The sequence below is a fragment of the Miniopterus natalensis genome, chromosome 13 (assembly GCF_054644295.1).
Source record: "Miniopterus natalensis isolate mMinNat1 chromosome 13, mMinNat1.hap1, whole genome shotgun sequence".
Taxonomy (NCBI): domain Eukaryota; kingdom Metazoa; phylum Chordata; class Mammalia; order Chiroptera; family Miniopteridae; genus Miniopterus; species Miniopterus natalensis.
This window is the reverse complement of record NC_142093.1, coordinates 58,265,343-58,278,213: the sequence shown is the minus strand read 5'-3', so window position 1 is coordinate 58,278,213 and position 12,871 is coordinate 58,265,343. Positions and strand designations below refer to the sequence as shown.

The 12,871-nt window shown below is 47.5% G+C and overlaps 1 protein-coding gene across 1 annotated transcript in view; it reads left to right on the top strand.

Annotated features, from left to right (window-relative positions):
* The first annotated feature begins 4,696 nt into the window (after positions 1-4,696).
* LOC148091711 (protein Daple-like) overlaps positions 4,697-12,871 on the top strand; it is a 58,256-nt gene continuing 50,081 nt past the window's right edge. Inside the window, 4 exon segments of the mRNA XM_087823775.1 lie at positions 4,697-4,756; positions 5,514-5,614; positions 7,851-7,959; positions 10,950-11,019. Of these exon segments, the coding sequence (XP_087679901.1) occupies positions 4,697-4,756; positions 5,514-5,614; positions 7,851-7,959; positions 10,950-11,019 (340 nt within the window).

Below are 12,871 nucleotides of genomic sequence, written 5' to 3'. Positions count from 1 at the left end.
TGACTTGCACTCACTCCTCTGTGGTTTCTGTCTGCCTGGCCCTCTTTTCCACAGCGTTGTTCTGTATTTTGTCTAACATAGCTCTAGGCTCATCAGTTTTGCATCATTTTTCTGAAATGTTGGCCCTAAAATTTGGAAGCAGGGAGTTTAAAATTTTAGCATCCAGTTAATATCTCACTAGAATGAGTTCATATATTCAACTGTTATTGAAATTTTGATTTGTGTAAGTATAAAAGAAATAATTTTCAATATATCAAGATTCTTTAAATGACATGTGAAAGGTGAATTCGGTGGTGCGGGCAGGGGAATCAATTCATGAACACCCCAATATGTGGTTTACAAACATCTTGATAACTACTGCCAGTTGACTTCCAGAGGGAACTGTTGCTATACGCCTGTCCAGTGTCACTGGCAGGATACCTGTTCCTCCTGAGAATTTCCTGTTTGAGCTCGGCTCTGAATCTTTGTAAGTTCCTTCTAGAGCAGACTGGAAGTTTTAGAATATTTGTCAAATATATATAATAATTATTATTATCATTATTAATTCTTATTTGGCAAAGCTTCCCAGGTAATTTTCAAGCATATTAAATAGGCCTAATTGGTTTAAAAACATAGGAGAGAGGATGAATCCTTGAGGTATTTCAGGGCCCATTGTAATAACACAAAAGTCATTTGTCTGTTTAAAAAAGTCTTTTGAAATTTAAATTTTGGGAAGGCTGTTAAATATACTTAACCAAAAGTTTACATTATAAATCTTTTGGAAATCTAGGTAAAACACAGGTATATATATTATGGTAATAACTTTAAAAGATATAATTAAACTTAAATCGGTTTTAATATTAAACATTTTGTATAGACCATAGGATCCTATTTAATTTATATAAGTATTTAATCTCTGTAGGCCAATAAAACATTATATCCTAGCAGTGCCATCCAGAGGCAGAAAACACACTACACATCACATACAGACAAATACAGGAAGACCATATGCATGATTTAAATTATTAATTTTTGTAGAGAAGACATAAGATCTTCCCCTTGCCTTTGATAACTTTTAAGAAGGCTAGAAAAGGGGAGAGAAGTTCCTAAATACCAAGTGGGAAGACCTGTTGAGACTTTCAATGTAAGAGTCAAGGACTGTGAATGAGCAGTGGAAATAAAGAAAGTCTAGGCTTCAATCGAAGGCCTTAAGCGACAGGAGAGAGCCTGGGCAGGGCTGCTTTGGAAACTTACAAGTCAGAGCCCTAGTGACCTAAGATGTGACATGACAAGAGTGGAGCTGTTAGAAATACGAGGAGTGAAGGGGTCCCTTCGATATCAGGGGTGATCAGGTCCTGGCTCACTGGGCCCCGTCACCCAGGTGTCAGTCATGTGGGCTGGTGACTCTGTGTCCAGAGGGCAGATTTCTTTCACTTCCACATTGATGACGTGTGTCTCCATAACGGACTTACTCCGTAGCTGGACAGGTAAGTTTTCCCCACACTGACAAGTGGGAGAGAAAGTGCAATGAAAGCAACTCTAGGTCCACCAGAGAGAAATTAGGTTGAGGAGGGGACTGGGGCCTGACTGGGGTCTTCCGTCAGACTTCAAACTTTCATAAATGTTTACAATCTTCACAACCTTTTACAAACGTTTTACCCATTCAGAAATAACCATCATTAGACTAACTTAATTTCAATCCTTGTCCTGAAAATATGTGTTTTTATATTTTGTGCCTTCTATTATTAAATTCATATAATGTTTCCCATTTAATTTGAATTCTTAGTTTTTAGAAACCTTAATTTCCCAATGATAACCAAAAAGTAAACAACCAGCATTTCTCAGATTGACATGTATGAATACACTTAAACATACTCTTATTTTCAAGCACACCTTTAAAAAAGCACAAGACATTACAACAACAGTTCCAAATCCATTGAGATTTTGTGTGATAAAAGCTAAAAGCAGGTGAATTTAACTTGTCTAGCAATCAATGTTTCAGTATTTCATGTTATTTTAAAATATCTACATGTTTCATAACTTTTATTATTTAACCCAGCAATGCTCCAAAGTTTTTAAGTTACCAAAGACTTTGGAAAATTAAGAAAAGGCAGGAGGAGGAGCAGACAGGCCTGGCAGGCAGCTTGTCCCCAGAGCTGCAGCTCCCAGGCCTCCTGCACTTTGGATTTAAAGCTGACACTTCTCTCCTTTACCAGGGGAGGGCGGCACTCCTCCCTCTTTGCAGCTTCTGCAGCTTGTGCAACTCCGGTCTTCTGGGAGAGTTTGGAGCATTTCAGAGACTTATTTTTATAAGTTTTTCTTTAATTATATTATCTGGAGGCTTAGGAAGACATGACTGAAAATGAGATTCTTGAGGCTGCAGTTGAGGGTTGAGTAGCCTTGAGGATCCCCATCCCCCAGGGACCACACAGGTTTTGGAAGAAAGGGGTCCTGGCGAGTGGGTGAGAGCAGAGCAAGCAGTCTAATAAAATAAAAGTGTAATGGGTTTACCTGTCACATCAAGGGTCACCTGTCCCTTCATAGATAATGTTCTTAACGGGGGGCCAACTGGATCATTGGGTCCCGTCAGTTCAAGGCCATGTGTGGTTAGGTTCTCGTCCCGGGGACCCCCAGACCCCAAGACAGTCCACCTTCCAGTGGCCGAACTTGTGACAGAGGGGGCATGGCCCTTGAGGTGACATATGGCTTAAAGCTGAGCTGCCTGTTGCTATAGGATGGCTTTCTTGCTCTTTCTCTGCCCTGTTTCAGTTGTTAAAAACTGGAAGTTATTTCTACCAGTTGGTCAGCGGGAGCCTGGGGTCCTAAGGCTAGTTTATATAATTTTCTTTTGATATCTGGGGCTGTCTGCTGGATAAAATGCATCCCCAAAGTGCTCAGCTCTCATAACAGACGCAAAGGGCTCCTCTAACAGGCTTTGTACTTACTACACCCTTAGGGAGAACATGCTAAGGTTTGGGTGGTAATGAGTCAGCTTCTGATAGTAGCAGGACTGCTAAGTAAGTGTCTCACTCCAGGTGCCTGTGGTTTTGAAGTAAAGAAAGCGTTAAACCCAGGTGGCTGCTCTGTGGAGGGTGGTGGTGAGCTCAGAAGAAGGCAGATCAGGGATTTCTGGAGGTTCTAGGGGCCTGGATGTGGAGGCACAAAGGATGTGGCAGGAGGAGCGGAGTTCAGAATAGTGGTGGAGCTCAAGAAAAGGGCTGAACATAGGGAACCTCAGGCCATTTCCCTAGGCGGCATTATTAGCTGTGTCCTCAGTTCACAGCTAATGATTTAACTACATTTATAAATTTGTTTCCCATTTGGATCATATTTTGATGTACATTATTTTAAATCTCATCATGCTTCCTGCAAATGAAGACTGTTAGATTTATGGGATAGGTTTTACAAAAGGAATTGATTTAGGTGGTTATGAAAAAAGAACATCTTAGAGTGGGATTTTTTTCATTTTTGTTCTTTGACTTTAAGTAATTTTATAGTATTTATTGGAGCTGGGTAATTAATAAAAATGTTAATCAGTACTTTTTTTACCTCTCTCATAAGTCCAAAGATTTCATTTACTTAATAATTCAAATTTATTTTAAATTAAAATTTAACCAAAGTAAAACCATTACTAGTTTAGAAAATGATTAAAACACTTTTATCTCACTGATTGATGGCCTAAATGTTTAAATTCTGTTCTGAGGTACCAGCATATTTGTTCTCTAAATGTCTTTCTTGCATGTGCTAATTTAATACTCCTTAAATGGAAAGCTATGTACAAAATCTTTTTGTTAAAACATTTTCCAGCCCTAGCCAGTTTGAGTGGTTAGAGTGTCAGCTCTCAGGCTGGGGGGTCCCAGTTCAATTGTGGCCAGGGGCACGTGCCCTGGTTGCAGGCTCAATCCCCTGCCCCGGCCTGGGTGCCTTGTGGGAGGCGAGCAATTGATGTGTCTCTCTCACATCAATGTTTCTCTCTCTCTCTCTCTCTCTCTCTCTCTCTCTCTCTCTCTCTCTCTCTCTCTCTCTCTCTCTCTCTCTCTCTGTGTGTCTCCCTTCCACTCTCTGAAAAGCAATGGAAAAAATACATATTTCAAATATACAAGTTTATTTTTTTCATTTTTCTTTCCTATAAATTACATATTAGTTACTATTCTATCACATTGTTCTGCAGGCAGTTGACTGGTGGAGTTTAGCTGTCCTGACGGATGAACTGCTAACCGGAGCATCCCCTTTCCCTGCCGATGGGGAGAATTCCCAAGCTGAGATACTGGGCAAGACTTAGCAAAATAAAGTGAGTGTGTTGTTGCCTCAAAGGAACTGATTACATTTCTGTAATTCAGCTGATGGAAAAAAATAATTTTAAAAAATGGGGATAGACAAAATTAGGTTTCTGTGGTTAATTTCCATTAATAATCATGTAGAAAGTAGATATGTAACCTTTATATTTTATGTGTCCAGATAGGCCTTAAGTGTCATAGGGAGAGTGTCATGATTTTTGCATGTTTCAAAGCACTTGGCATTGGGCCCAAACCGCTGTACATTTGGAATGTGGGGTGAAGGGCAGTTTAGAATGCGGGGCGAAGAGCGGTTTAGAATGTGGGGTGAAAAGCCGTTTAGAATTTGGGGCATAGAGCTGTTTAGAGTTCGAGGCGCAGAGCCGGTGGGCACAGAGGTGTGCACAGAGCCGGTGGGCGCAGCGACTGGACGCAGCCTCGGGATGGATGTGACCGTCTCAGAGCTCATGGAGCTCTTCCTGCAGAGCCCGCTGGTGACCTGGGTGAGTGCCCCTGGCTCCCAGCCCGTGTTGGTGCCCAGGCTCCTCTCCCACCCCCCTCGGGTCACTGCAGACCTGACCCACCGGGGTGGGGGCTGCGGGTGGCAGGCAGTCCGGGGACTCAGGGGTCTTAGCAGGTGTTCCCAGCTGGGGTCCGGACAGTGGCCTGGGGTCCGGAGGTGTTTCCAACTCTGGAGCCGGTGCTCCCTGTGCAGGACCCCTCAGTGCCCCAGCCCTGGCCCGTGGGTACACCTGTCCCTACCGGGGTGCTGGGCTGCCAGTCCAGGAGTGGACAGGGTCGATGTGGTCGCCGTGGCCCCTGTGGATTGACCACTCAGGAATAGGACTCACTCTCCCCAAATATCCTGGTGTAGTTAGTTTTTGAACCCAAGACCAGCCCTTGAATGGCCGTGATGGGTGGGATTGGGGGTCTCAGAGTGGGAATGTGTACAGTCTGGGGTGGGCACAGTGACTTCCAATAGATCAGAGACAGGAGAAATTTGTTGAAAAGTTCCCTTTACTTTTGTTTTTCCCCTTCTGGGTGCTGGAGAAAAGTGGGAGGAAGGTGTCCCCCCTGCTGCCTCCTGTCTGTCGCCCGGAGAAGGAAGTGAGGGGGCCCTGGGGAAAGGGGGCCTTGCGCCTACTGAAGCATGGGGGGCGTTGGGGGACCCCTTCAGCCCGCAGGCCTGTGGTTGTCTGCAGAGCTTTAGGATGTGCTCGGGGTGACTTGTGCTGCCTTCTCCCCAACCCCTCCTCGCAGGTTCAGACTTTGGACCCATTCCGAAGCGGCAACTGCGACAACTTGAGTTTCTACATGAAACTGGTGGATGGCATCTTTCTGAACCAGGTCATGCTCCAAATGTAAGTTGTCTACGAAAGTGTTGCCTTAAGGGTGTAGAAATGGGACCTGCGGTTGCTATGGGAGGGTCTTTCCCCTGGCCCAGGGGCGTCTCAGTCCGAGTGCCTTTGCTGCCACTCCTTGGGGCGAGAAGAGCTCCCGGACAGCGGGCTGGCAGCTTGTTTGGTGACGGGAATTTGGAATTGAAGGACTGTCAAACACTTGGTGTAGGTGGGGCAGTTAACTTCCAGCTCGGGTACTGAATGTGGTTTAAGCAATGAAATTAAAACAAAAACCTTTTGGGGATCCAGGAAGAGTAACAGACAGTGTCTGGTTACAGAGGAGTCGGTGGGTCAGGAGCATCTGTGAGTGACTAAGGTCTCGCTCTCAGAAGCCTGTGATTAGATTCTAAATGACATATCTATTAGCTTTGGCAGCACTGCTCCAAAACCATTGGCGAAAATGAGTTTTCCTGAGGTTGTCCCCTGGATAGTCCAGTTCTGGCTACCCCCCCCCCCATTCTGTTAGGCCCTGAAAATTACTGGATTCCATTGGAGCAGTGATGAGTGAAACTTCAACCTGCCCTTACCCAAGCCCAGGACTGTTTAATTAAGAACATTAGCAGTGTCCCCAGCCTTTCCATTCAGCTTTTACACCCAGGCAGAGGCAGAACAAAGGCCGGGCACTGTTTCTTTCTTCCCTGATCTTTTTTTTTTAAATATATCTTTTATTGATTTCAGAGAGAGGAAAGGAGAAGGAGATAGATAGATAGATAGAAACATCAATGATGAGAGAGTCATTGATCGAGCCCACAACCCGGGCATGTGCCCTGACTGGGAATCGAAACCCGATTGCCAGGATGCCAGGTTGAAGCTCAACCACTTAGCCATGCCCGGCCGGGCTCTTCCCTGACCTTTGGAATTCCTGAAGCTTTTACCACTTGCCTGTAAATCAGGAAAGCCTGCTGGCAGTTCCTTTGAGAAATGCCAGTTCATTGCCAGTTCACATTTGGCCTGAGGCTAAATTCAGTGAAGGGCCTCTTGCACAGTAAATGTCGGGGCTCTTTTGCAGTGTTGTTGCAGTTAGCTGCTGCCTTCAGAACTGATGGGGGAAGCAGAAGCCCGGCCCTACCCGGGGTGCGTGTAGTGTCTTTTAGGTGCAGCCAGCATCCCGGTGTGTGCTGAGGCCCTTTGGCTCCTGGCACAGTTGGGGTGGTCCCATCTGACCTAAAGGAAAGCTGAGGTGACAGTAACAACGAAACAGAAAAGCCCTGCATGTTCTCTAAGCTCTGCTATGTTAAGAAGCACATGTGTCACTTTATGAAATTTCTCAGCACTGTTATCACCGGGCTGGGGACAGATGTAACCGTGAACACAGCCCTCATTTGAATTAGATATCCTTGCCTGTGTCTTGGGACAGTCACGTGGGGGGATGGCTTTGTCATGAAAAGCAGGAGATGTGGCAGCTAAATGGTCCTATTGAGCCCGTTCTCTTCAGATAGGAAACCTTCTTTTTACACAGAATTTTGAGAAATATCCTGCACGTATACAGATGAGTGGAATTATAAGTCACTTGATTCAGATTTCTAGTCTCATCACGACCAGACTAGACTTTTGCCTGGGAGTGGAAAGTAAAAGACACTTTTGGGGCTTCCCACATCAACTACTGTTAGCATTTCTCGTAGGCTGCTCTGGGCACCATAGAGAGCCCAGTTCTGATGATGCCAGTTCTTCCAGGTGACTTGTGTCCCTGGGATGTAAAATCACAGGCAGGACCTGCCTGAGACCCATGCTGGTGACAGAGGAGAGGACTCATGTGAAGTGGAAAATTAATGATTTTTACTGATGTAAATCAGAAAATGTTCCTTTTTTCCCCCTTTTCTCTCTTGATAGTTCATACATTTTGGTATGTTCAGTTTTTAATCCTTTTAATCTTGAAATATATCTTGGGGTAGGTTATTGATTTTGACACGGTGTAACTTTTGGGGTCTGCACTGGTGGTGGTTTGTGGGTGCTATTAACAGTGGGAATGGCAGTGACTGTGATTAAAGGCCTGAGGAGGTTGAGGGCCTTGTTGTGGGGTGGGAGTGATGGGGCCCATCCAAGTCCACAGCTCAGCAGTGGCAGAATTAGGTTTACTGGAGCCACACTCGTTACAGTCTCACACCCACCTAGACTTGGAGAGGACTATCCGCCACCGGGCAGGGGGGTGCGGCAAAGCTGGGAGATGCCATTTCCATTCTCCTGTTTCTTCCCCCAGTGATCCCAGGCCTGGAAAGAAGCCCATCCACCAGAACGTCAACAACAATGCGAACCTTCGGATTGAGAACTTGAGCATGCTGGTCAGAAATATCAAGACCTTCTACAAGGTGAGGGCAGCTCTCAGTTCCCCAGGAGTTCTGTGCCCTTGGCAGTGCTGTCACTCACATGATTTCCCCACAGGAAGCCGGGAGGACATTGTGTTCAAGGGCAGACACCTGCGTGCCGACACTTCTTTTGTTTTTTTCACTTGCATGTTGTTTTTTTGCATTGTGAGAAGGGTCGGGTGTTAGGTTGCTTTACTTTGTCCAGGGAATTCTCTTCAAGCGATGTGCAGAGCATTAGTGTCTGGTGCTGACAGAGCCCCAAAGATGAGCCTCAGGTACCACTGTGACCCCAAGCACCAATTGCACTGGGAGTGGTTGCGATGGGCTCTGGGATGGGCACCCTGATGTGGTTCTTGTCCACAGCTCAGTGAATCTTTGTACAGCAGCAATTCAAGGGGTTGAAGGAGATATGGGAGCACAGAAGGGTTATGTTGGGTTTGGGACTGTAATTGATGAGCCCTGAGCTTGCACACAGGAGCTCTAGAGTTCACCGTGTGGAGTGTCCACTTGTCCAGTGCTCACCATACCTCATTAGCAGGTAGTCAGTGCGTAGGAGGGCCTGATGGGGAAGGGCCTTGGGAAGGCTGGGTGAAATCTTTGATGTTTATGGTGTTTATATGGCCAGCACTGAAGCAATATGGACCTAAACTGTCCCCCAGGACCCTGGTTTTCTTGGCACTGAAACTTTTTCACCCATATGAAGTTTTTTAAGATCTGAGGTGAAGTTCAATGATTTTGATTGATGTGGGGGTTGGGGGACCCTAGTGCCTTCTGCTCAGCCCTGTCCTCTCCCTCCAGGGCATCTCTGTGGGTTCCTGGGACCCCAGGAAACATGGTTCAAGAACCACTGAGTGCTCAATAACATGTCCCAGGTTCACCCTGGGGTTCCACTGAGATCTTGGGCCAGACTGTGCCTGGGACCTGTTCTTAGCGCTCAGCTGTGTTCATTCCATGGCCTGTTGGCAGCACAGCACCGTGATTCCCTGGGAAACCTCTAGGAGGCGTACAGCCGGCCCCATCCTTTTAGTTAGAAATGCCAGCTGCACTGAGGAGGCCCTGGGGGTCGAGGTGGGTCCTGGGAGAGCTGGGACTGTGGGGCTGAAGTGGCTTCATTTCTTTGGCCAAGGGGAGCCACACTCAGGGCCGGGCATGTTATAGGCTGCTGGGTTTCAGCTAGTGCCGCCCTTGTGCTGGCCACGGGCGGGGGCAGCTGGGTGAAGGGGGTGGTGTTGCCACTGAACTTGGGCCTGGGCATGGAAGGCGCCTGATTCCTGGCTGCAGGCACCATTCATGGTGAGTGAGTGCTTTTGATGCTCTGTGCTAAGGGCCAGGAGACGCGAACTGTGCTGACAGGGCCAGAGACAAGACTCCTAACTCCAGCTGCATGGGGGCAGTCGGGGAAAGCAGCCGAGACCAGACGGGGCTCTGGGTGGTCAAGCATCGGTAACACGTGGACCTTCTGGAAGCTGCGCTGAGCGCTTGAGTTGTGTACGAAGGCAAGAGGGGGGCAGAGCCTCCAGGACTCAGGGCTCATGTGGCAGGAGTCCTTCCTTGTGCTGACTGAGCAGCTGGAAAGTGGATTTTGCTGATTTTGCTCGTGGTGCGTGTTTTGCCCTGGGTGGGACTGTGGAATACGTTCATGAGCCATTCACTTAAGAGTTTTCTCATGTTGAATTTTCCCAAGGCCTGAAGGAGGGCTGAGGCTGTTACACAGCTCAGACTTCTGTCCAAGCCAGGTATTCACCACTGAGACATTTTTAGAAAAACACCAGCCTCTCTGATGCGGCGACATGTGACCCCTGACAATAAAGTTAAACTACCTCCAGCACCAAATGGAGAGGGGCCCATTGTGTTGGGGTGAGGTGCACCTCGTGGTAGCATCCCTCCCCCCAAGTTCTGGTACAGACAGGAGCCACAGAAAGACAGTAAGAGGGGGGATAGAGTCCATGCACATGCTGTTTGGAGGCTCTGGCATCCCCCGGCCTGCGTGTCCCATGCCGCCATTCTCATCGGATGATCCAGAGAGAGTTCTGGGCTGCTCCACGGGGCCGGCTGTGTAATCGGCCCTTTCTTCACCAGTGCTCGCTGGCAGGATGCTGAATGCAGAGATGCAGTGAGCTACTCAATAGGGGGACTACTGAGGAAAGTGGGAAACCTTTTAAAATGGCTTAAGAAGAGCTTTTTTGGTGAAGAATTTCTATAATGACCACTTTCGTAAGGCCAAGAATACTCTGGAACCTCCCCCCTTACTTGTCTCCTATAAAATTAGATTTTTTATCTTCTGCTTTGTAAAAACCATGGCCCATCTGGACAGCAAAGACAACCTGCCCTGGAGGCGCTCTGGGAACGCAGTGGTGGGTCTGGGTGTGAGCCCGCACACTCCAAGGAGGGCTTGTCAGAGACGCCCAGGCATGGGCATGGCTGACGGCCGGTGCCTGGCCCCGCTGTCAAAGGCCCTTGGTGTGAGGGCCAGAAGGCAGCTTGTTTCCCACACCAACCTTCTGATGGGTGCAGATTAGCTGTGACCTATCCCTGTCCCAGGGAAGTCGCTGCTGTACAGGATGGAAGTATCCGCATCTATAGCGTGTACCAGAGACCTGCTGGGCGCCAGCATCCTGGGTCATCAGGCTATGGAGACCCAGCAGCATCTCTCTCATTTTCACTCTGTATTTTCAGTTGCACAAGCAAACCAAACCATAAAAATAAAGACATCTTTTAAACAGATGCTCACCCTGCCCCTGCCACCCTGACGTGTAAAGTGTCTTCTCTCCCCAAGGTCTCTGTGCAGAAGCAGACATGAGGCTTGCCTGGTTACGATTGAGGCAGACGTGAATTAGCTTTGACATTTCACATTTGTTTGTATCCTAAGTAGACCTTCCTCTTCTATAGTGTGTTAAAGTCGCCGTGTAGTGGCTGCACGCTCATCCGGTCATCTTAGTCCTTTATTTTTGTTTCCTGTTCTCATTGGTACCTTTTCCTCTTTGTTTCTGTAGGATGTTCTCAGGCAGGTGATCCTCATGAGATTGCCCGATGTCGTGGTGATCGGCAAGGACCCGCTGTCTGGTGAGTGAACGCTGCCTCCGGGGTGCTTGGCAGTGCCATTGGCTCTGGGCAGCTGTTGGACACGGAGCTCCAGCTGCCAGCTTGGAGCCAGCACAGTGAAAACACGGCATCATTTCGATGCGATTTTAAAGGGTGGGTTTGTTACTCTGAGGCAGGAAGCCAAGAGCACACTTCTTCCTTAAGACCAAGTCCAAGTGCAGAGGCATGCAAGGCCATTGCTGCGGTGGGCTCTCCAGGGCCTCTCCTCCTTAGTATATGTGGAATCAATGTCACCGTCACGGGATGGGTGCCCTTTGGTAAGAAAGTAAGACTCTGTTGAGGGCCCTGCCAGTGTGGCTCAGTGGTTGGAGTGTCAGTCCTCACACCGAAGGGTCACGAGTTCAATTCCCAAGTAAGGGCACCTACCTCGGTTGTGGGTTTGTCTCCTACCCCCAGTTGAGGTGCATGTGGGAGGCAACCAGCCAATGTGACTCTCACATCGATGTTTCTCTCTCTGTCCCCCCTCCCTTCCTTCCACTCTCTCTGAAAAAGCAATGGGAGAAACATCCTCAGGTGAGGATTACCAAAAAAACACGAATCTGTTGAGGGAGCTCACATCTCCCTTCCACGGTCCCTGTGATGCTCTTTCAGTCTGTGGTAGGTTTCACCAGGAATCCTGTCTTGTCTCCCACTGCGCCCTGAGGCCTGAGAGGGCAAGGGTTCCAAGTTCTAGCCTCGCACACTCACTGTGACCTTGAAAGACTGAATGAAATGTGCTCCTGGGCATCTTCTAGAAAGTCGGAGCTTAATTCGTACTTGTCTGGTAGCTCCCTGGTGAGTTAAACATAGCGGCAGATCTCCTCCCTGCCGCATTGTGAGCATCTGCCTGCACCACGGCTCCTGGACAAACACCACCTTCTCTTACCTCTGGGCCTTTGCACATACTGTTTCCTGTGCCTGGGGTGCTCTCGCTCGCCTGCATCCTAGATCTCTCCTCATCCTTTGGGTCTCAGCTCAGAGGTCATTCCTTTAAGAAACCCTGCCTGATTCTTACTGCAGACTAGATGTCCTCCTTCCAGGTTCCCTTAGCATTTTTCACCTTTTTTTTTTTTTTTTTTTTTTAAATATATCTTCATTGGTTTCAGAGAGAGGAAGGGAGAAGGAGAGAGAGAAAAACATCAGGATGAGAGAATCATTAATCAGATGCCTCCTCCACGCCCCTGGGCATGTACCCTGACCAGGAATCGAACTGCAACCTGGATCATAGGTCGATGCTCAACCACTGAGCCACGCCGGCTGGGTTTCAGCTTTTTTAATTGTTGATTTCCTTGGTCTGAGCTGAGAGGACTGTTTTGATTATGACAAAGCTCCCAGCACCCAGACGACATGGGTGCTTGGAAAGGGAGTTACAGTAGGTTTGTTTCTTCTCTTTGCCTGCTTAACTGTGTCACTGAGCCAATATCGCTGGCAGGAACCCAGTAGACAGTCTCTTGTATGTTTTGAAACTATTCAAAACCCACATTCTGGTAGATTTATGAAAATAGCAGTTTTTCTTACTCCTAGAATCCTGGAGAGAAATTGGGCATCGGCCTCCCATGAGAAATGAGGGAACTTCAGATTTTCTCTCTCTTTTTATAAGTTTCATAGGAATCTGTAGGGATAAAAATCACAGGATGTGTTTGTGATAAGCACATGTGTTTACTCACGCAGCCTGGTGAGAACAAGCACAGGGCTGCCCCACCCGGAGGAGGCAAAGCGGAATCTCCTAGAGCCCTGCTTATGGCCCAAAAGTTTATTTTGAATAATTTTTGTCCATGAAGATTTTCCTAAAATTAATTCTCTACCTTTAAGCCATTTCCCCCTCTGCTAACAA